The sequence below is a fragment of the Argiope bruennichi genome, chromosome 10 (assembly GCF_947563725.1).
Source record: "Argiope bruennichi chromosome 10, qqArgBrue1.1, whole genome shotgun sequence".
NCBI classification, from domain to species: domain Eukaryota; kingdom Metazoa; phylum Arthropoda; class Arachnida; order Araneae; family Araneidae; genus Argiope; species Argiope bruennichi.
This window is the reverse complement of record NC_079160.1, coordinates 88,703,720-88,729,062: the sequence shown is the minus strand read 5'-3', so window position 1 is coordinate 88,729,062 and position 25,343 is coordinate 88,703,720. Positions and strand designations below refer to the sequence as shown.

General features: G+C 28.6%; 1 protein-coding gene across 1 annotated transcript; it reads left to right on the top strand.

The window, feature by feature from the left end:
- The first annotated feature begins 1,183 nt into the window (after positions 1 to 1,183).
- LOC129989360 (insulin-like growth factor-binding protein-related protein 1) lies at positions 1,184 to 22,747 on the top strand. The gene is made up of 4 exons (XM_056097850.1): positions 1,184 to 1,689; positions 19,054 to 19,197; positions 21,857 to 22,033; positions 22,567 to 22,747. The coding sequence occupies exons 1-4, from the start codon at positions 1,260 to 1,262 to the stop codon at positions 22,602 to 22,604; spliced, it is 789 nt and encodes a 262-aa protein (XP_055953825.1). The 5' UTR covers positions 1,184 to 1,259; the 3' UTR covers positions 22,605 to 22,747.
- Positions 22,748 to 25,343: the final 2,596 nt, after the last annotated feature.

Sequence of the window (25,343 nt, the reverse complement as noted above, 5' to 3'; positions counted from 1 at the left end):
TTGATAAACTTGCAACTCCTATTTGAATTTTTATAATAAAAGCTTTTATTATAAAAATCATTTGATTGATTCTCCGCGGTCTATGGTCATTTGTTATCTCCTGAAAATGAAGGATATATTAGTTCTTTAATTGAGGACTTTTAGGCATTGTTAAATAATTACTTTAAACCGATCTTGTTTTTTTTAAAAATAAATCATGCAAATTTCAAACAATAGAGGCAGATATGATCAGAATTCTGTTGAATTTCAAAATGTCGATATTATATTTTAAGAAAGTTAATAAAAATGGAATTGCACACTCAAAACGTATAATTTTTAATTTTTAGATCGCATAAAAATATTTCTAGCAAAATAATTTACTCCTAAATTGTCCTAAAGATGAAATTTGTTTGAAATTGATCCAGTCGTTCAGGAGATGTGGAAATGCACACATATATACATACATGGCCACAATGATTTTTATTTTTATTAAGATTCTTAGTAACCAAAAATTAATAAACAAACTAAAATTCATTTAGACACGTATAATAAATGTTTCCGAAGATTGCTTACCCCCCATCAAGATATTGAAAATGTAACATAATTTATTTTAATCAATAAAATTATTAAAATATGCTTAGAGATTGTTTTTACTTGGTTCATGTTAATGACCCAAGTAAATGTGTGTCATGTGTACTATGTAATGTCATTCAATGATTTAAAACACACACAAAAAAAATTGCATTAATATTTATTTACATATACTGAAACGAAAAGGTCATATTATTGTTAAGAATTAAAATGTCTTTAATTTTTTCAAAAAGCGAAAAATGAAAGTCATTCAGTAGTTGGTAATTTTTAGGCTTCTTGCACAAATACCATCATCTTTGCTTTTTTTTTTTTTTTTGAAAATTTATTTAAGTTATTTTTTATTTATATTAAAGAGCGCATGTGCCTCCAAATCCAAAACAAATTTTTAAAAAATTAATTTTGCTTTATTCATGATTCATCACATCCACTAATGATCACTGCAAAATGTCTTTCCTTGAAATCATAACACTGAACAGCAACAGCCTTGGCGAGGAGAAAAAAAGAAAGAAAAACTCCTCAAAAGTTATGAATAGAAGCCTTTGATAATGTTGGCGAAAAAATAATCCATTGGCGAAAAAAACTGCACACACTCCAGCAACCCTGTTTATGTCACATAACCAAACTGGGTTGGGTATCTCGTCAGAGTTCCAACTTTTTTATTCGCTGAAGTTAGCTAACATCGATTCAAAATGTGGTTAAAAATCACACTTTTGGCTCTGGTTCTGGTCCAAGCCCAGGCCGAAACCAAACGTGAATGTGGTAAATGCGAGTCAGAAAAATGTGTTCCACCAGGTGAGGAATGTTTAGCTGGATTGGTGAAGGATTTATGCGGCTGTTGCTACGTCTGCGGCCGGCGAGAGGGAGAGCTGTGCGATGGGGACTCTCTACCCATCCCGTACAGGAATAGGGGCTATGGGCCCTGCGGAGAGCACATGGAATGCCGTCCCCGCACGGATTTGGCCCCCGGTGACCCACCCGAGGCCCAGTGCGTCTGTGTGAAGACCGAAGCCTTTTGTGGCAGTGATGGAAAAACCTATGACAATGAATGCAAACTGACCGAGGCTCGATATTCTCAAAGAAACGGGCTTCAAGCTGTCCATAAAGGACCATGTGTTAGCGGTAAGTCTAAAGATAAAAAAAAAAAAGTTTTCTTATATGTTACTTTAAATAGATATTTATTATTTGTTGCCTTAAATAATTTCTCTGTTTTTTATTCAGTATAACATAATTAATAATAATTGTGAATAATAAATTAATATCACGATTTCGTAAGATATAAACGGTTCTCGTGTAATTCGAAAAATATTATTATAAAAAGAACTAGATTGTAGTTTTGCTAGTCATTTTTTTCTTTTTTCCGTTGTTTATTTCTTTTCTCTCTCACTATCTCTCCTTCTCTTTTTACTGTTTGTGAACGTGTTTGGTTTTTCTTGTTTTAAATTTTCTGATGTTTTAGTTGAAATTTTTGTTGTTTTGAAAATAAGTATATTAGAAATTTAGTAAAAAGAGTTTTCATATTAATTTTAAATTGAAACCAAAAACTATTGAAAGAATCTGTTATTATTAAAATCTTCATTTTTAAGTTAAAAATCTGGTTTAATTTAAGAAAATAAAAACCACATTTATTGATCGATAATGATTTTTAAGATATTATTGAAAGAAAATTCTTATTCGTTTAAATTTAGTTAGATAAAAATAATCTAATTCGATCAAAATAATCTATAACGTTATAAATTATGTAATTCAATCAAAATAATCTATAACGTTATAAATTATGTAATTCAATCAAAATAATCTATAACGTTATAAATAATGTAATTCAATCAAAATAATCTATAACGTTATAAATAATGTAATTCGATAAAAATAATCTATAACGTTATAAATAATCTATACACCAATCAAAATAATAGACTCCATAAATAATCTATAAATAACTCCATAAATAATCTATACATCGATCAGAATAATTTTTAAATTTATAAATAATCGATAAAAATAGTTTTTATATTTAAAATGCTAATTATCCTCTTTTAAACATAAGAATACATACCAGTATATGTGTTTTTCAGTACACTATAATTCATAGTTTTTTTATTCAAAAAACTCATCTTATGCCATTTTTTTTTATGATTATGCTTCTAAAAAAAGTCTCCCATTTCGTTAGTGAATCTCATAAATCATAATAAATAAAACCGTGATCTGTTGGTTTTAAAGTCTAGACAGGCCATTGGGAAATAGGAATTATTTAAATGTATTACCGCGATGAATGATATCTACCAAAGCAGACGTATTAAACAAACTCGTCCACGAATGTTTGTAATGAGGAATATTCCGATTGGAATCTACCAGCAATGAAAAGTAATTAATATCGTTCGAATAGAGACGAGGCAATCAATATCGTTTGATAGAAAAAAATTATGGATACTAGAATGCTTCATAAACTGAGAAATAAGCAGGAATGAGGTAATAAATAGGAAAAATTAAACAGACATTTAAATTTCTATAAAATTTCTAGTTGTACCTTCAGCTTTGTTTGCTTATTGGCTGTGAGGTTTCTTCTTTTCTTTCAAAATTTTTGCTTTATTCATAATAAAGGTTAAATGTTGTTGGCTCTTTATAAACTAGACCGTTTGATTTTGAGGTAGCAAAATTGGCGCATATATACTTTGAAAAATGGGAGAGTGCATTTCGGAGTGATTTTTTTTTAAATTTTTTAATTAAAAAAAAACTTAAAAGAAATCATGGAGTTTTTTCACAAAAACTACTAAAAATATATTGTAGCACAAAAATAGATTTTATATAATTTTAAAATTAAAAAAATTATGTTTTCAATTATTTCAATTTTTATATTGCATAAATTTTTCTATATTTAATCAATATTTTCGAAATATTTTAAGCATATTTTCCAACAAGAATATAAAGATATGTTAAAATTCTGAACAATTATTATAAGAATCTCAAATGATAATATAGGAATTCTGGAAGAATATTAAAGTTTTGATAAATATCACTATTAAAGGTAGATATTTTTTAGTTTTTGTTTTATAATTCGAATGACTATTAATATTAATATAAAAAAATAATGAAACGTGCAAAATTGCAAAATTAAACTTCTGTCAATAACACAAATCATTTTCAGCAAATTTCAGGAAATCATACGATATATTTATTAAATTCTAAGAAAGGATATTTATTAAATTCTGTTAAAGATATAAATTGAAATTAGTATTAACACAAAGAAAATACTAAATTTTAAGTTGTTTTAAATTGGAAATTAGATTATTCTATTCAAAAGGTTAGATTTTGCAGAATATTTCTATATTTTACGAATTGTACGGAAATTGACAGAAAATAAGGTAAAAATGTAGTAAAGTAAACAGAATAATGTAAGGTTTTTAAAATAGCATGAATTATATAACCATCAAAAGCTGAAGCTTTAAAATATTTTGTTAAAAAAGCTATTAAGACAAAATTGCATAAAATATTCAATTAAAAATTTTAGCAGCTATCAATCCCGGTGAACGGCTGGTTGCCAAAGCGGGCTTATAAATACATAAATTGATTTAAAACATTTTTGTGATTATTCCGTCAGTTAGCGAGAAGCAACTGATTTTCGTTTTATTCAGGATGATTCCTTTAATAGGTAAACTATCACTAAACTAACACTTTCCTTTAATGGGTAAACTATAGATTTATGTTTTTTTTTTTTTTTTTTACGTATTTACTAAAAAAAATTGCTATTTAGAGATTAAAAAAAATAATTAGATATTCTTGTCAATAGTGTAAGATGCCGTAATATGATAGTGGTTTATATTTGATTCACCCGTATTAATATAATTTTTTAAAGTTAATTCATAATTAAAACAACGAAAATATACATACAAAAATGTAAATATCGTCGCATTGGATTTCGCTATGACAAAAAATTGCTCGCTATGGAACCCCCCCCCCCCGATATTTAAAATCATTTTTAAAAATGAATTACAATTAGAGAATAATAAAAAATTTTGTACAAAACTGTTTTACTATTTTTGATTTGAAGTACTGATAAATACAGATATTTTTTTCAAAAGCGTGCAAAGTGTTAGGGAAAAAAGGGACTGATGTTTAGTTTCCCTTTGTTAAAAACTTCTAATCAACATAATTCTTATCGACAACTTATAACTTTTATCTTACTTTTCTTAACTATTATAAATGTTATTTCCGTTGTTTTCCACCTATTACATTCCATATTTTTACGAATATAAGAATTTGTTTGATTTTTTTTGGATTTAAAAAACAATTTCCAACAAGGACTTTTTTTTTAGGATATAAAAAAATATTTTTTTATAAGGTGACAATGAGTTAGAAAAAAAAGTAATAATAATAAAATATTTATTATTATTTTAATAAAAAATTTGTGTCATCATTACGCATACTTTTCTTAATTACCCTGAGTATTTAATTCTCTATTTTTCCCTCTTAATTCCCTCTTCAATTCCCTATTTTTTTGGGCTTTAATATTACATGAGTAAGAAAACTGTTAATTTAAGCTTAAAATTTGGGGGGGGGGGAGATTTCATCAAAGATATGCTTTAGGATATATCAAACAAGATTTTTTTATAATACAAATAATCGATTCCCGCATTAATTTCAATTAATTAATAACAAAATAATTTATTTCGCTGATTTAAAATTTTTTGTGAAGGTCGGAGGTTACATATTAAAAGCCCAAGTACTTCTTAAAAATCACATGTGCGTTACCGTCGCTTTAGTTTTATCTGGCGCATCACAGTAAGTTACATTGAACTAATTTAATGTTGTCATCAAAATCATTTACATCATAGAATTGAATCGTCCTCATTCCATCTACTTATTGCTATGAACATCTGAATTTCGAAAAATTAAATAATTAGTTAATATCTTGAATACAATCCAAATATAAGACCCTTCCCTATTTTTAGGTCCCATTTTCGTAAAAAGAGTTCCTTATATATGTTGAATAAAATACAATAGATAATAAGGAATTATATATATATATATATTTTTTATCTTGCTTTGAAGTACTTTTTTTTTTTTTTGCCAAAACTCATATACAATTAATGACCAAAAAAAAAAAAAAGATTCCCTTTTCAGACTAAAATTAATCTATTTAATGTCATCATCAGCACATTCACTATCATCGTGTTGATATAAATCAATGATTCTAAATAGTTTTTATATTCCTATTTTAATTTAAGATTTCGCTCTTATTTAAATTTTACAAGTTTCGCAATTAAATATATTAATGTTAAAAGTTATTTAAAGTATATGGCAGCTTCTTAAAATCGGAACATAGCTTCACGTCTTTTTAATCGTATTTATCATTTATGTGCTGTTTAATCATTTCTCATGATCAAGGCCTATTGTATATTTTCGAACGAAACAAACTTAATTCGTTCGTTTTCGCCGATCTAAGCTATTTCGAGAACTAATCAATTCTGCGGATCATGCATCAAAAGAGTTGCCATTTCAGTTTCCATTGTTATTCTGCTTACAGGAAAATATTTTAGTGACGTAGTGATTTTAAATGAATTCGTAATCCTATAATATTATGAAATAATTCTAACTAAACGGTAATTTATAAAAGCATTCAAATGCCAATATAATAATAATAATAATATACTAAATTATCAGATTAATCAAAAATTTTTGAAAGAAAAGAAAAAAAAAAAGAAAGAAAATTAACTCGAAATTTCTCATAAAAACTATTGATTTGAAAGGAATGTACATTTTTCCGTATTCTGAGAAATATTCATCGCATTTACATGAAATTTCTAAAGTGAAAGTTTCATTCCTTTTATTTAATTTTTTTATCAGAGATTATTAATATTTTTATATAAATCAAGTATAGTTTTATAAACAATATTGGTAGGTGTATGATTATTGTTACTAGTTTTTAATTTTTTAATTTTCTTAGTTTTTTTTTAATTAAACTACTTTTGCATATCTCTTGTAGTAATTTTAACTGTAAAACGACAGCGTAAGAAAGAATATTAGATGTTTCGGTTTTATAAGTTAATTCTGCTCATATTTTTTGCCTCATCATCCCCTCTCCAAGTTTTTTACTAATTGAAGAGTCATTGTTTTTGTAAGTTAATTCAGTAATTCCCAACTTTTTTTCAGATTTCGATATCCTTGATCAATTCAGATTTTAGTAAGACGACCTGTGTAAAATACTAAATATATTTCGCAAAGTAATCATGAATTTTTAATTATATGAAGTAAAAATAAATGAAACTAACTTTATGTGAAATAAAAAAAATTAGGTCACATAAGAATATGTTGAAAAATATTAATATATACAAAGTGGTCGGTAAAGTCCTTTTAAAATCTTTTAACTCAAAACTAAAATTTAAGATGAATCCTCTTTCTAGTCACGGAAACTTCCTAAGCTTAATTGCAAATATCCAATTTTAATTGGATATTTGCAATCCTAACTTAATTGCAATTGCCAATTTTAGATGTAACTCCAAGAAATTTCCCCACTGTTTTTATTTACGTTATAGCTTACATTTTTCTAACTGTACTTTTTGACCTTTATTTTTTTAGTTATTTGTTGTAATTTCCTTATTTCGCTGCTAGGGGCACTGTGACTTGTCTCAATAAATTCAGCATAGGACGTTTTGATTTTAAAAGACTTTAAAGGATTTTACGGATCACCCTTTATAGTAATCAAAAGGATGGTTCAATCTGTGATTTTTTGACGTTGTCCCTAATTGTAGTTTTAAACTGAAAACATTTAGTCTAATTTTTGTTTCCTTGTTGATTTTCTAACGACACGTAAATTTTGTAACCAACTACATAAAACCTGTCTTCGCAAATTAAGAAGTAACAAATGGAATTTTAGATTCTTATTTTATTTCTCGCTGTGGAATTTTTTTTAAAAATTGAATGCGGAACTTCCCAAGGTGCTGAGAGACGCACTCCAGAAAACATGTAAGCAATATCAGAGAACAATAATGAATAATGTGATGAATATTTATTATCATCCGATGAATTATGATTCATTTATAACAGATTTTTAAACTGTCTAATTTTTAATATTAATGGATAGATTTTTAGAAGATTCTTCTTGTGGGTCGATTTTGATTGTGCAAATAGCAACTTTTATTGATTATAAAACTACTTTTCTTTTATTTTTACTAGTTGTGCAGTAAAACTAACTGTACAATATGACGAAATTGCTATGTTTATATTCAAAATTCGTAATTTGCATCACTTAATAGTCACCTTTAGTGATTAAACTATGATCTTTATTTGACACTTTACTTCTAAATACGCAATACTGAAATGAAAAGATTAATGTAGACTAACAAGATATATCAAAAGTTTTAATCCATTTTCAAAATGTCGTATTTCCTGGCTCTGATGAAAGATGGCTTTGAAGTTAAACGTCATAGCATGCGGCAGACGACCTACTTTAATAAATCAAGTGACATCAACATAATCATTTTAATTACAATCCTTTTATTTCTCCCCGATCTGCTATCTGTATTGGGATTTTCTTCTGTGATAATCTACTTAGCTATTTGAGGTCGGTGGTTAGAAGCCATCTCGTCAGAGCCAGAGAATAATTCGCACCCATATTAAATCATAGATAAACTATCTACCTATTTATGAAAAGAGAAGACCGTCGAAATATTCATCGCACATTTGGAATTGAGCTTCTGTCGATTCTTGATCGTCTTCCGTATTCATTGGATCGAACTTGCTAAGTCTGTATCAAAATACTAGGCACTTTGTTTGTAGTCAATTCGTTTCTTTTCTGGTTCTAGATATTTTTTGGTGGAAGGACAGCCTTTCCGAGAGAAAGGGGGTAGAGAAGTCAAAATCCCGGTGCGGGTGGTGAGCTACTGGCCCGAACAAGGGGGAAAAAATTCCCTTATTTCTAGACGTATTTTATTTTTATTCATGATATAATGGCAAATGATATCCGTCATGAATTGAAATACATTTTTATGCATATTTTCCATGAATATAAAACTGAATTATTCGCATTTTATTAATCGAAATTACAAAAGGTAGGTAGAAAGATTTTCACAGCAACGCATGACGTCACCGGACAACTGACCCCCCCCCCAAAAAAAAGATTTCCATTCATTGATTAGTCACTACGGTCATATTTGCTTGGGGAACCCCATTAGCAGTGTGGAGTTTTCATATATTAGAATTTTGTACCAGGGCCCGGTTACATTCTTGTTGACCTTGGATGGGGAAGGGCCTTGTGTTTTAAGAATTCTTTTGCCCTTGCCAGCAAAACTGCACGGACTCGAAATTTGAATTTTAACTGTCATAAATGGAATGACGTCAGATATGACGTTTGCTGCCACGGAAAATATGTTATTACCGAATAATTGTGTGCTGTGCTGTCTCTGTGCACCATGTTAAATCTATCATGTCCAAATTCGATTATAATCTGAGAATATTATTAATCATTTATCCATTTGCAGAGTAAAGTTTCTAAAATTTTAATCTTGAATTGGGGTGAAGACTTTTGATATGTCCTCTATTATTTCTCACGAGTGCATTTTAAAAAACACTGAAACTGTTCTTAAAGATTTTCTTTGATCAAGTCATTATTTTTATTATCTTTCTGTCTGCATCCGGATAAAAAAAGGAGCTAGAAAGTTATTTTGTTTGTAGCCTTTGATATATCATTCATAGATAATGATCTAAGGGAACCTGTCAGCAGATGGTCATTGAAAGTTTCATTACCTTTTTTTTTATTAAAATGAGTTTAAAGATGATAAGCGCGTGGAAGATAAGTGATAAATAAACACGTATCTGAGAGTGGCGATAGTCGATTTCTGAACCAAGACTATCTTTCTTCTGGCTATTAGCCAGGAACACGCGATCGTAAAAGCTTTCGAAACCTGTAACAGAGGAAAGACTCGTATTTAGACTAGTTACTAAATTCTGCTTTTGTACTATTTTTGGAAACTTTTGTGGACATCTGCTTTTTTTCAAATTAAAACTTATGTGCTTGTCACACATGTGTTTCATCTGACTAAATATTTAATTTGGAAGCATTGTAAAAATGCTTTTCGTTTTGTGTGAAATTTTCTTGGAAAAGAAACAGAAAATTCTTATTATTTAGTGGAATGAATTCTTTCTTTCTCCACCCTCCCCCGAAATTCCAATAATTCATGCGAATCGCCCAGTAAAATTGAAAACAGACTATATTCGCTAGGGCATAAATGCTCGAAAATTCAATCTCGGATTTTATTTTGCTACACTTAATGCATTAATTCCTCTTTCCGTCATTGGTTTTTGTCAAAAAATGGATATAGACCTATAAACCTTCTTGCAAAACCTATCTGCTAAATTTCATTCATTGAGCCCATTGAATTATTATTGCATTCGATTCTCTTCCATTAATCTTGTACTAAATTGGATATTAATCTATAATTTTTTTTGTAAAGATCACGTGTCTACTTTCATTTATACAGCCATTGCACTTTGATATACTCACATGCAAAAGAGCAGACATACAGTAGACATTATTCGAATTAATTAGTCCCTTCTGGATAACTGAATATCTGCAAAAAATGTTACATCTTAAAAAAACGAAATTTTCTAAATAACTTATTAATTTAATACAAAACAGTATTGTTTTCTTTTCGCATATTTATATGAGTATTAAGATTTCACGATTTGAACTTATCAATCAAGTTGTTTCTCTGTATTTACTCTTTTTGTCATTCGATTCGAATTCTATTCTTTTTCTTTTTCAAAGCCATTCGGATAATTATCAATCAGAATGAGTGGAGTTCTATTTTAATTTCAAATATCGTTTGCGGAAGTATAGAGCTCTTAATGCGCGGAAATCCATTAAATCTCAAGGGTGAATTTTTTGTACTATTATTTCAAAGACCCAAACGATCATTTTTAATTCTTAAAACAGAATAGAATTTGACATTATTATACTTGTAATGTTTTTCTGAATCTGCAGTGAATTCGTAGAAAATGTTGTCTACCGTAAAAACTTTTTATTTTCTATTTCAATCTATCTTGACGATAATTGTCAATCAGAATGAGTCGAATTCTATTTTAATTTCAAATATCGTTTGCGGAAGTATAGAGATCTAATACGCAGAAATCCATTAAATCTCAAGGGTAAATTTTGTTTACAATTATTTAAAAAAAAAAAAGAGAGATCCAAACGAGCATTTTTAATTCTTAGAAATAAATGGAAATTGGCATTATTAAACCTGTAATGTTTTTTTCTGAATCAGCAATGAGTTCGTAGAAAATCGTATCTACGTAAAAACTTTTTATTTTCTATTTCAATCTTTTTTTATATGGAATAGTCGAAACGTCACGTGTCAGCGTAGTTATAATTGAAAATTTTCGGTAATTTTTTGTCAAGGATTGTAATTAAAATGTTTTAAATATGCCATAGTAAGAAAATGTACAAATATTTAACTCGTAATTTACATCAAATTTTTTTAAAAAATGATTATCGCGAGTATGGAATAAAGTCCACCAATCATAATATTAACAGTAAAAGGTTTGATTGTATAACCGTAATTTATTCAATTAAGTGTCATTTATATATATAAATGGAATTTAAAAGCAAGCATAAAAATTCACTAAGTTTCGGTATTGTTTGTTTCAAAATTGAGTTCTCTTCAAATATAAAATTATTTGAAAAGAACTATTTCTACTTTTTTTTTTTCGTTACATTTTTGCCATATAACTTGGGATCATGGGATTAGATTCACAACTCTCCAAGTATTAAATCAGCGGGAGTGGTCTCTCCAAAACTTTCTCGCATACTCTCTATTAAACTTGTCATGGCAAAGAACGCCTGATATGGCATTGGCATACAATAATTACGAAATATTAATCTTTGGCTTGAATTTAGCATTTTTACTGAATCTGTGTCATCCTTGGCGAGTTATTTGGTGATTACTCCCTGGAATGCGTTAATAGTATCCAAAAATCGAGTTTGTGTTTTAGGCAAGCTTTTCTCAACCGATTGAAACGAAAGTTTTGCACAAAATTACACTTGTAGTCACAAATTCGATGTATTCGATGTATCAGAATTCGATAGTTAAAAAGTCATTGTGTTTTTTAACTATCACGTTTACGTATCTTTGAAAGTAGAGACCATAGAGCTGAGATATATATCAGCTCTATGGTAGACTCTATTGTCTCGTCCAACAGTCATCCCATTGTTGGATTTGGCTCAAAATTTGACAAGTGTCTATACTATAGATGCTATGTGTGCCGAATTTTATTCATCTAGATCTCTTCGTTTTGTAATTATCGTGTTAACTTATATTCGGATTGACGGATTTCCTCTCATCAGATTTTACTCAAAATTTAATAGAAATCTGCAAATTTGGTGTAAAGACGGTGCACCAAATTTCTTCCGTCTTGCTAAAAGCGTTTGTAAGTTATAGACAGACACACGGACATTTTCTAAACATGTATTTTTTTGAACTCAGGAAAGGTTAAAACGTGGAGATTCGTCAAAATCTCAAGTTCGAATTTTTTGACGATTACTACTTTCTCTACACTACGTATACGAATGAAAAAATAAGCGACCAGAAAGTAAAACGCAAATAAATTAATATTGTAACTGTAAAACTATTTTTTGTCACTAAATACAAATTCAAACTATTTATGCAGTATTTGTGTTAATAAAAGGTTAAAAATCATAATTTGAGGCTTCTGAGTGATATTTAGTATCCTCTGACTGAAACTTCCATGTTCTTATTCAACCTGTAACCCCCAACAAAAGTAGTAATTTTTCAGAGAACTTCAGATCTTTTTCTTATTTAATAAATGAATACAACTTTGTGCAAGAGTACAGAAAGGATGTATATTTTTCACATTATATTCGATATTTTTAGCTAATTTATCAAAATGCAAACTCTTTTCTATGAAACTTCCAAATGAGTTGTAGAATGTATGATTAATATGATGTAAATTGGAGTTTGTTGAGACTTTCTGAACTATTTTTAGTAAATACTTCCAGAATAATTCAAAATATTTATTTTCGCATGTAGTTTTTTTAAAATTTGTGCAATCATTGAATCCTTATTTTTTATTCCTTCATAAACATGAATTTTTAATCCTTTTTGTCAAACTTAAATCCATTTAACTCTCCGAAATGGAGCTATAAATAATAATAATATCTAATCCCAGAAACATATAAATTTACCATTGACCTTTAAATAAATATTATGTTTTTCTATTTTGCCTCCTACCTCCATTAAGCGAGACATTTGAAACCATTTTCTTCAAACACCTAAATAAAATAAAGTTTTTAAAGATTTTCAAAATAGTCCTAATTTTTTTATTATTATATAAAACAACATATAAATTTTTGTTGCGTGTGATGATATTCTTTTATTTATTTTAATAAAAGAAGTTATTTTTCATTAGATCTGCCTCTTTTGCCACTTACCCATCTCCTTCACCAAAAAATCTTACATTAATATTCAAGCCTATTATTTTCTCTACGAAATGTGTTTTCAATGTTTTTTTAGCGAGACTTTTTTTTTTCTGATACAAAAATTCTTCTCAGCAAAATTTTCCATAAAAAAAAAAGATTGAATTTCTGTTGGATGATATCTTGGGCAATTGACATTAAATTAAGCTTGCAACGTCTTTCATGTTTCTGTTTTTAAATCAACTTAAAAAAAATTTCTATCTTTGATTAATTGTATAAATTAAATTAATTTTAAATAAAAAATATCTAAAACGTTTCTTGTACGAAGGAATTAATATTTCTATTTTAATTTATTATTTAAAGTTTTAACCATTTTGTAGAATTACTCACTCCAAAAAAATCCTACTAAAGAAAAGAATAAATAATCTTTCTTTTAAACAACTGAGATTGGTCTAAAAATAATGAAATTTTAATTTTTAGAACTCGAACAATATTGATCGCTTAAGTGTGGAACATTCACAATGTCGTTTAACATTTTTGAAAAATATCAACCCGTTTAAGGAACTTTTGCAAATGTAATAATGACGATTCATTATTTTGAATAATAACAGATGATGTATTTACAATGAATGTCAGCCGTTTATTATTAAATTTTACTCGAAAATAATACCTCAGCCATAATTTTATGTTTAATTTCAAGTTTAAAACCAATATTTCAAAAGATTCACTTTAAGTATTAACGTTTCAAAATTAAAATCCAGATTCTTCTTTTCCATAGCAGATTTCAAATTAAAATTTTCTAGTAACGTTATAATGTTTTATTTAATTTTCTCTTCTAATTAATATTTGTTTTATTTTTTCTTAATATTTGTTTCTAAATTAATGCTGAATGTTCAATTATTGTTTGATGCCACATTTTGAAGAGTATAAAATATGCATAAAAATAAACAATCTTTTCAAAGCACAAACTTCAATTAAATCTAAGTATACAGGCATATATTCATAATTTATGAAGTAGGTTAAAATATCATTCTTAAAATGACCTTATTCTGAAATGAAATTAATAACTGTGTGAAAATAATTATTATTTACGTCAAACATGAACGTGTTTGTTCTACCGCATCAGTTCCATCCCCTTTCCTCTCTATTCGAATTTTCGGAAAGACAGAGGAGATGCAAAATAAAAAGGATTCGATTGCATCCCACACTTCCTGTTCTCACACACTGCAAACGATTTTTTTTTTCCTCCGTCAACAGACGAGATCTTCGGCAACACAAACAACCTTTGAACCTACGCACAGAGAGTGAAAGGGAGGGTTGTCATATTTGGCATGATTTTGCTTTTTAGAATGACACAAGAGGAAAATAAGCTTGAGTGAAAAATAATAGCTTATCTCTTAATTCTTTTGAAATCATTTTATCTTTTAATTATCTGCCGCTAACGTATGATTTGTGAATCAAACCAACTTAACCGAAAGTTTGAAAAAGAAAACTAGCTTTATTTTTGAATCGAACAAATCTTTTTCCTTTCCCTTTTTCCACGAATATGTATTAATATTTAGATAATTATCAATTCTAAAAAAAAAAAAAAAAAAAAAAAAAATCCCTTGTAAAAGTTTGGTTTTAAAAAAATGAAAATTTTTTCTTCTATTTCCTTCAAAAATATCTTTGGATTATAGAATTTGAAACAGAACAAAACAAAAACCAGTCATATTAATAATATATCATGGTTGGTCAGAAATCATGATATTCAATAACACCTCAACTCACTACAATAAGCGATTTTCAGAAACATTTTTTTTTTTCAAAAATATTTTTTGAAAAATTGGATAAGAATTACAATGGACACTCAAAGAAACTGAAACATATGATATTAGAAACTTCAAGAACAGTAGAAAACTTAAATATTTAATCCACGATTAATTCTCCTAAAGGGAAACCGAATCACCAATAAACAAACCCATGTTAAATTGGAAGAAACACTATCAAATTACCTTTTTATCTCATTTTAATTTTTACTCCTTAACAATTATAAGTTTTACCAATGTTTCTTATAATTAAAATTTAAAAATAATAGTAATGTGCTTTAAATTTCGCACAGAGCTTCTGCTTTCAGTTTTAGAATCCAATTTTATCTAAAGCCGATTGGTTAATTTATTTGTGTCGAATTATAATTTTTGATAATGTTCTAAAAATAACACATGATTGTATATTATTATTTGCTTTCCGACTTTGGCTTCGGAATCTAATTTTATCTTAAGCTGATAGATTAATTTATTCGTGAAGAATTGTAATCTTTGATAATATACGAAAAATAACACATGTAGCTCTAAGTTTGTTTAAGTCATTTATTATAAATTTCATGTTAATATTTTTGAATTGGAAATAATTATATGCTATTCCAAATGGAACTAAAGAAGCATTTTTTAAATGTAAAACTACTATTTATTTTAATGCAGTTTCTTTTATTCGCGTTGGAGAAAAATATATCTTATGAAGTAAAAATTTTTATTTTTTAATTTTTATTGAAAATGTTTTTATTTTAAACCTTTATTTAAGAAATTTTATCATGTGTATCAACTAAAAGAAATATCCTTATGATGGAAAAACGAAACGATTATCAAAATTAACAATAATGTCTATTTTATTGTAAATTTCTGCCCGATAGACCACCTCGAATACGAGGATGAGAAGGTAGCTTAAATAGAATGAAGGTTCTCAGTTTCCTTTGCAAGGGCAATAATGGCAATGAAGTTGGTTAATATTTCCCTCGCTAATGAGGGTACATACCTGCTTGTGATTATTCGAAATGGATTATTATAAGTCCTGTTATTTCTATCGGTGGCAATTAATTGATCATTCAGTTTTTACCATGTCTTCGTTACTAGATGGGTTACTCTTTTTGATTTCTTTGTGAACTTTAAAGTTCTTGAAAGATTATCTGAACTGTGTAATATAATTTAAAATATATTCATTTTTTTTTAACATAAATCTGAATGGCGTCCTTAAATGCGTTTTAAAAAGTTAATTTTTCACGATGAATGGTTTTTATTGTTTAGATACAGCAATAATTTTTTTTATTTTATTATTATTGTTACATATAAATTTTAAAAATAGTAACACCTTTGTTGAATTCTTATGAGTAATATTTTCTTTCCCATAAGTTGGAAATTGTTTTTTCAGATATAGAGATTTTCTGTAATCTTCATTTTCTTAAATTTTCCTTAAAAGTGGTAGTTAAATAAAACCTCTAAAACCAATACTTCAAGCGAACTTGGACTGTTTTTTCGAAGAATTCCGTGTCTACATATTATTGATTTTCTGGTCTTGCCGATAGAATTTCATTACAAAAACCGGCTGTCGGCAAAGTTACAAAAGGTTATTGAACGGTGTTTATGAAAAACCACTTCTTGCCTTTGTTTTTATTCGCATACTCTGACCAGAGCGCCAAATTCCACTCATTAAAAGTAGAACGAATGCATTTAACGCATTGATTGCCATATTAGGAGTAGCACTAAAGCGCTAGTTAAATACAATTCGCACGACAATTGACGTGTTAAATTTCTTCGATGGATGTCTAATATTAAATATTTTATTTACAAAAGATTTGATAAAAAGAGGATGGTCTCATTTATTTCAGGAATATTGTCATTTATTTTTCTATGGAATATTGTTATTTATTTTTCTATTGGCCGCCTTCGACAATCAACTGTCTGATTGGGAATATGGGCTGTGTTTGATTTTAATTAAATCTCTAATTCAGTGGTTCTTAACCTTTTTAAGCCGCTACCCAAATTTGAGAAAAATGCTCATGTCGCGATCAAAAAAAAAGTTAAAATTTTTTCATTGCTTTATTTTAGATTGTATTTTTAAAAAATCTTCAATCCTACGATGAAAATTTTTTTAACTCACAATTTTTTTATTTATTTTTTTAATAATAAAGATAAACAAAAGTACTTTTCGATCCAAGGAAAATTTATTTAATAATCAAGTGTTTTTAATAATTTTTATTGACCAAATTAAAATATATTTATAACTTTTTGAAAATAATTGACATTTTAACTTATTCCTAAAAAAAAAAAAGAAATATCAATGCATATGTTAAGTCTTTTAAATTTTAAATGCAAGTCATACAGTTTTAATGAGAACCTTGTGCTTGAATACATTTTGAAAGATCTTCAAACCTCGGTTGAATGCTTGTCAAGGAGCACCTTATATCTATTTCAGGATTTAACTTGTTCCGGTAATTGTTTTTGATTACACACAGAGCCGAAAAACCAGCCTCACACATATATGTTGTTGCAAAGGGCAATAATACTTTTAGGGCTTCTTTAACAATTATTGGCTTTTCGGTTTTTAATTTTAACCAGAAAGCACAAAGATTCAGTGTTTTTGTAGAAATTGTATCGAGGTGCTTGGTCACTTTGTATTTCTATTAATTGCTCTTGAAATTGATTAATATTAACAAATTCCTCATGCAAATCACTTACATCAAAATTAAATGGCATTCGAACCCAATTATATTTGAAAACATCGTCTGCAGGGAAATATCGATCAAAGTCTGCTATTAGTTTTTCTAAATGATTAATAATAATTTTCTGTATTTCAAAATCTGTGATATCAATATTATTGTCTTCAACAAGTAAATTAAGAGTCGGGAATGAGGCAAGTTTCTTTATTTCAACCTTATTTCTCCATAATTTGAGTTTATTTTTAAAACATGTAATTTTTTCAGTTAGTTCACATTCATTTTCGATTGTTGATATTTATTCAAGTCGTCATTTCTAAAATGTCTGAAATTTGTTGTATTACTAACTTTTTTGGTTCGACTCAGCACGACCCAAGAAATATGCTTCGCGACCCAATTTTGGGTCGCGACCCATAGGTTAAGAACCGCTGCTCTAATGCATAACCTTGTTTATGATTTCCACATCAGAGCATATATTTTAGCATCACATTGTGACAGATATTAAAACTGCCTTGTTTTAATAAACTTACACCTGTTCTATTTATTGTGTGCATGAATATCCTTAATGGAGTCGAGTCCCATAGCATCATGGTATTGTTGAAATCGTCGCCATCCGATTCATGTATTTTCTATTTTTTTTAATACTGCTACTTTCGTATTGTAACCAAACTGTACAGATATTATAATAGAAAATTTTGTTTTTAAAAATAGGGTAAAAAAATCAAGCGATTAAATATTTGGTAAAATAATGAAAGCGATTTGAATTTCACTGAAACAATGAAATATATTATTGAAAAGTATTAAAAAAGTATCACAATTCAAGATAAAAGTTGTGCAATATCATAACTGATATTATTAAAAAGAAAAAAAATTGAATGTTAAAATGGTGCAAGAATTATTTTTGAGCAGTAATATTTTCTGAGGTTATAGTTGAAAATTTTCAGTTCAGTCTCTTTTAGTTGGTTAATTTATTTAAATTCTAATTAAATTTTTTTAAATCTCTTGGATATATATTTTACCCTTTATTTGCACCAAATTTGGTATTTCTAAGTCAAACAATTTGGCTTCTAGAGTGCCGATGGATATATACATTCTCCTTTATTATTAGTGGAGATTTGAAGATAATGACTTTTGATAAATTTATTTTGCAAAAATTGTTCTTTTTTAAAAATTTATATTGTGTTGTTTTTCTAGAAATCTTTCGTAAAAATTGTTTTAAACGGGAAAAATATGTATATGAAATATATATACTTAATATGTATGATTTAATTTTATTCGAATTATGAACCTTCATTTTATATTTTTGAAATTAAAACTAATAAAAAAAAAGTAATTTTTTCTCAAGCATCATTTCTATCCGACATATAACTTTAACGAGCCAACTTTCTACTTTCTTTTGTTCGAAATCCTTTTGCGAAATCTATGTTTATTATTATATTGTATTGTAATATACTGTATTGTTCTGTACTGTACTGCAATGTATTATATTATATTATTTCGTAATAGTTATCACAAAAATCGAAAAAAAAAAACAATCTTTTCTATAAGGAAAATAGAACGTTTTAATTTTATTAATATGCATTTGCAGCTCCCAAGATCCTCACTCCACCTGAAGATGTATCTAATACTACTGGCGGCCACGTCGCCATGTCCTGCGAAGCTATGGGTTGGCCCATTCCGTCCATCGAATGGAGAGTGGACAGAGGACAAGGAGACACTATACCTCTTCCTAGTAAGCTGTTGCCTTTCTTTATGTTTAATATAAACTGAATGTAGAGAAAAGAATTTATGGTATGAAAAATACACTAAACATCAAAAATATTTTACTTTTACTTAAAAAAAAACCATTTCAAATTATTTTAATACATAATTTCCATTATTATCCATACAGTTTTCTTTCTTTTTATGGTCAACAGAACCTACCTATTTCTTATGGAGTAAACTGGTTTCTGAACTGACAATCACACAATGGTGATTTGTTAGTTCAGAAATCAGCTATGCTGCAAAAAAAAATTTCAAGAAAATACAATTAAAAATGAAATTCTGGAAAAAAAAAAAAAAAAAAAAAAAAAAAAAGCTTTAAATAGTTCGAAATTTTCAATTATATTTTAGAAAATTATCGCAGCTTCTTTTTTCCGTTGTGTGGCTTCTAATTAAGATAAACGAATTTATATAAAAGCAGATGAGTTTCTGTGAAAGTGAAAAGAGAATCAAATAATGTCTAACGAGACAAATACGAAAAGAAAACCAAGAAAGGAAAAACAACTCTTGCTTTTGAAAATTGATTTTAAAAAAAAGGGGAGGGGGGCTTCTTAGAGTTGGACGTGCGCCAGGTTTAGTCTACTCTCAAAGCAGCCCATGCATGCATTGATAAATTCAGTAAGAAAACTCTTCCGGTTTCGCCTTCAGCTATTGCGTGGTGATCGATGAGGTTTTCTGGAGGTTATTAATAAACATGCATTTTTACTTATTGATTCATATTTCTTTTTTCCTTCTCTGTTTTTAATTTTTTTAAATTTATTTTTGTAATTCATGGAACTCTAAATACTGAAAAATAACCAAACAGGCTTTAAAAAAACTTTAAAAATAATTTCAAATGGTGCGCATCTCTGCAGCCCTAATTAACAAGCTGCTGCTATTTATACATTTGAACAATAATCTTCTCACGTGTCAGAAATGTTTATTTCGTTCATTTGGTGATTCAAAACTCTCAATGAAGTAGACATGACTTTATGTGTCTCTCTTTTATGGTTGCTGTAGTTTCTTATACGAATATATGATCAAAGTTTCGACCATTCTAAGGATGTTATTTTCTTGGCGGTATATTGTTTATACCGTTTTTTTTTTTTTTTAATTCGATAATACTTTTTTGTCTGACTAACTCTGTGCTTCTAAGATCTATTTTTAACCAAATGTACTTTATTGGAAAAAATGAAAGGGTGATAAATGTTAGAGCTACGCTTTAGCTCAAATGTTCTGTGGAATAATTACAGGTGGTTATCAAAATAATGGAAATGCTTGTGAATAAAAATGACATTTTTGAATGCACTTCGTAAGCATTAAAATATAGTAATAGCAACCAGTTTTTTTTTATAAATAGCAATGTGTATATTCTGTAGTAAGTGTCAGCTTTATTGAAGTACTGTAATTCTTGGATTTTTTTCAAAAGCATAAAATGTCGGACCTCTTCGATTTTCTAAGAGGCCAAATTGTAGGAGCCCGTCTATCTGCAGCAAGTGTGACCGAAACATCCCAACTCTTAGGCGTTTCTAAAGATACGGTGCCTAAATCATGACAGCATACACAAAGCGCGGCAAGACAAGCACGGCAGCGCAAAATGCTGGACGGAAAGAGGAGCTCAATGAAAAAGACCGACGGGTATTGAAGCGGATTGTAATGTCTAAAAAGCGAACAACCGCAGCAAAAATAACCGCAGAGCTCAATACCCATCTGGATTCTCCAGTGTCAGTGATTACAGTTAGAAGGCACCTTCATAAACAGAGCTTTTAAGGCAGAACAGCAATTCCCAAACCACTTGACAGTGGTGTCACAAAACCTGGTCGATTGATAAGTAGAAGAAAGTAATATGGTCTGACGAATCGTGTTTCACACTTTTCCCTACAACAGGACGGGTGCACGTTTAAAGGACATCTGCACAAGCGTATGATCGTGATTGTCTCCTTCCAACTATCAAGCATGGAAGTAGATTTGTCATGATGTGAGCACCCATGTCGTGGTTTTCTGCTGGTCCAAACATAACCCTGAAAGGAAGGATCATTGGGGGGGGGGGGGAATCTAGAGAAATTTTAGCTGAACAGGTCCATTCTATGATGCAAACTTTATTTCCTGCAAGAGATGGAATTTTCCAGGATGATAATGTACCTTTCCATACAGTGAAACTTGTCCAATTATGGTTTGATGAACACGAGGATGTAGTTAAACATCTGCCTTGGTTCGTACAGTCACCCGACCTCAATATAATTGAACCATTATGGTCTAATTTTGAGCGTTCAATACGGAATCGATATCCTCCACCGGCATCTCTCCCAGAGCATTCACAATATCTCCAGGAAGAATGGTACAATATTCTTCTAAACACTAGTCAATACTTGTATGAATCAATTCTTAGGTGAATCTAAGCTGTATTATATGCCAAAAGCGGCTCTACACTATACTAATAAAAGATTCTTTATAAATCTAAGGTGTTTCCATTATTTTGATTACCACCTGTATATTTCAACAAACAGACCTGTATCTCACAACAAAGCTGCTACTGTATTCCAGTTCATCCATTTTTCTTCTTGTATTTCTAACATAACCTGTGTTGCAATTTTTAATGTTGACTATGAAATACACTTTAAAAATATAATGTGATTTAACTTCTTTTACAGGCGATGACCCTAAAATAGCCGTGCAATCCCGTGGTGGTCCAAGCAAATATGAAATAACCTCGTGGCTTCAGCTGCTGAATCTCCAGCCCGAGGACGATGCCACTTACTGGTGCATTGCCAAGAACGAAGAAGGAGAATCGTCTGCCGCTGCTAAAATCATTGTGCTCGAATCGAAAGGTAAATATTCCGGACTGTTTTAGCTTTGTGACTTTTTGTGGTATCAAACGTCGGTAATAAATGACTAAAATTTATATATATAAAAAAACTAATATATAATAATATATATAAAACTAAACTACAGACTTTAAGTTGTTATAACAAAACGTTTGAAGGACATTAGGAAAAGAAGCTAGTTGAAAGAAACATGCTATTTGTAATATTTACAGCAAGGGAAAACAAACGATACTATTAAAAAAAACATTGTTCAGTTTTTTTCGATAGATGACATTGAAGCTTATTAAAATCTCTTTTTTTCTTTCTTGAAACAAAGTTTGTTTCAAAATGCATAATATTTCATTTTTAAAACCATGTTGTTTATGAATCGATAAGAATACTTTTCTTAACAGTAGTAAAAAAAATGGATTAGTGTAAAATTTTTTATGTATATTTTTAATGCCGAAAATTATATTTTTTATTACCAATAAAAAACTTATTATTAAACCCTGCAATGAATATAAATTAATGTTGACTTTTTCTTTCTTTTTTTGTAGAAGCCTCTTCTTTGAGTGAAAAAAGTAACGATTTGTAAAGACCGAGAAACAGACAACTGTGACTCAGTGCCTTCTACTGCCATATATTCTTGTCTTGTGTGCTAATAATGTGATAATGAAACTGCTAGAATCATAGATAACACAGTTTATCACAAAAAGTGTGCCTATTCTATTTTTTTTTTTTCGTACACTAGAAAACTGAACTGTATTTGTAAACGTCTTATATTTATGTCAAATATAAATATTGAAATTATTTTTTGAAAAGTGTAGTCACTCAGAAAAAAAAATGAATTATTACATAAGGTAATTTCCAGTAAATGCGTATATATTTTGAAAAAATTAACATCTTAAATGTTTTTTTTTGTACTTATATCTAATTCTTCCCCCTCCCACCAATCAGAATATTTTTATCAGAAAAATTTGAATTCATATTCTTTAAACAGACTCTGTCGGGAATACTGTATGTATTGCAGAAATAAAAAACAAATGTATATTATAATTTAATATTTTAAATATAAAAGGTGCTGTTTTTAAAATTATGTCTATTATTTATAAAAAGATTGTTTATTTACTAATATTTATGGCATTTGTTGTTTTGTATTTTTATTTTTTTATTCTAGTACTTAACATTTGAAACTATTTTATGATTTACTAATGCAAAATAACTTGCTAGTATTAGTATCTTACATTTTCTTAATTAGTGGCTTTATTAATTTAATAACAAAATGAAACCTTAATGCAAAGGACATATTTTCATATAACGTTTTTTAATATTGTATTTTTGAGGTTTTTACTTTATGTTTTATTTTGTAAATTAAATACAATAGAATCCGCTTGTGAAAACGTACTTTTCCTTTTCTATACATTATAAAGTTATCAAGCTTTAGTTTTTCATTGTAGTATTAATATTATATATTTTCTATATGAAATAAATTCTGTGCCTTGTTATTAAGAATAAAATATATTGTCTTAAAAAATAGGCTTTTTTTTACAATTTACTCGTTTATGATTTATAAAAAACTTACTAAATTAAGTGTAAAAGCTTAATAATTTAAGAACATGTTGAAAAAGAAATTACATTATTTGATCACAAAATGAAATTGAAATATTTGAAATTTAATGAAAATAGTTACAATTTTGTTGTGATTATTGTAATATACATGAAATGCAGTTAAAGAAATATTTATAATAATTTTAATATTAAAGAAATGTAGCTATTTAAAGAAATATAGGGAACTGCGCTAAAAAAATCGATTTTTGGCGAGAGAATCGAATATTTTTTATTTTATTATTTTAGATTCCTAAAAAATTTCTTTTATAAAACTTTTTGAATTTAGTTTCTACATTCATTTTATATAGCTTCCATGGTAAGAGTATACATTTATTCATTTAACATGATATGGTATTCTGTGTTTCTATCAATATAATACAATCTAGAATGAAATATAATCATATTTTTTTTCCAAAATTGGTCCTCAGAGCGAGTAAATATCAAGAGTCTCATAAAAAAATAGACTCAAATATTGAGAATCTTTTGATGGTCAGTAAAAAAAAAAAAAAAAAAAAACTGAAAACGTGGGGTTTTTTTTTTTTTTTTTGCAAATAATTTTGTAAATTTTTAATAATGAGAGAAAGGATTAGTATCCACGTTTAGAAGGGAAACAATATTTAATTTCCTTTAATTAAATGTAAAAATTAGTTATGAGTTATTTTGAATCCAAATTTGAGAAATTGTACTTGCTCTCCTGTTAGATTTGTCTTTCCCCCCTCCGTCGGCAAACCTCTGCCACCACCCCTGTCCAGCAGTTGTATCTATAAATTCATGCACTGTGCGCACAGATTTCTAATACAAGCAGCGAAATATTGTAGCGCGAAAATGTATGTATCTTCAAGAAATGAAAAGTAACAAAAAGATAAGTAAACTCATTTCCAAATAAAATAAAATTAAAAAAAAAATATTTATATTTATTGCTTGAGTAGCCTCTTAGCCATCGCAGTTCAAATGAACTGCAACGTTGCCCAGGGAACACCTCGTCTAGGTGAGCTACTCTCGTTCCCCAACCAACAACCCACCCTTCATCGGTGTATTGAACAATTTTATTTCGGAACACCATTCAGAAGCTGACGACAGTTTTTGAAAGAGCATCTAGATGTTGACGACAGTCTTTAAAAAACCCATATGGTTATCGACGACAATTTTTCAAGTAGCCTCTGGTTACTAACGATAACTTTTCAAATAACCTCTGAAAATCAAAATTAATTTTAAGTAGCATCTGGTAACAAAGGCATTCTTTTTAACTACATCTGGATGTTGTAGGCAGCCAAAAATAGCATTTGGTAATAAAGGTATTCTTTCTAACTGCATCTGGATGTTGAAGGCAGTCAAAAGTAGCATCTGTTAATAAAGGCATTCTTTTTAACTGCATCTGGATGTTGAAGGCAATCAAAAGTAGCATCTGTTAATAAAGGCATTCTTTTTAACTGCATCTGGATGTTGAAGGCATTCAAAAGTAGCATCTGGTAATAAAGGCATTCTTTCTAACTGTATCTGGATGTTGAAGGTAGTCAAAAGTAGCATCTGTTAATAAAGGCATTCTTTTTAACTGCATCTGGATGTTGAAGTCAATCAAAAGTAGCATCTGGTAATAAAGGCATTCTTTTTAATTGCATCTGGATGTTGAAGTCAATCAAAAGTAGCATTTGGTAATAAAGGCATTCTTTTTAATTGCATCTGGATGTTGAAGTCAATCAAAAGTAGCATCTGTTAATAAAGGTAT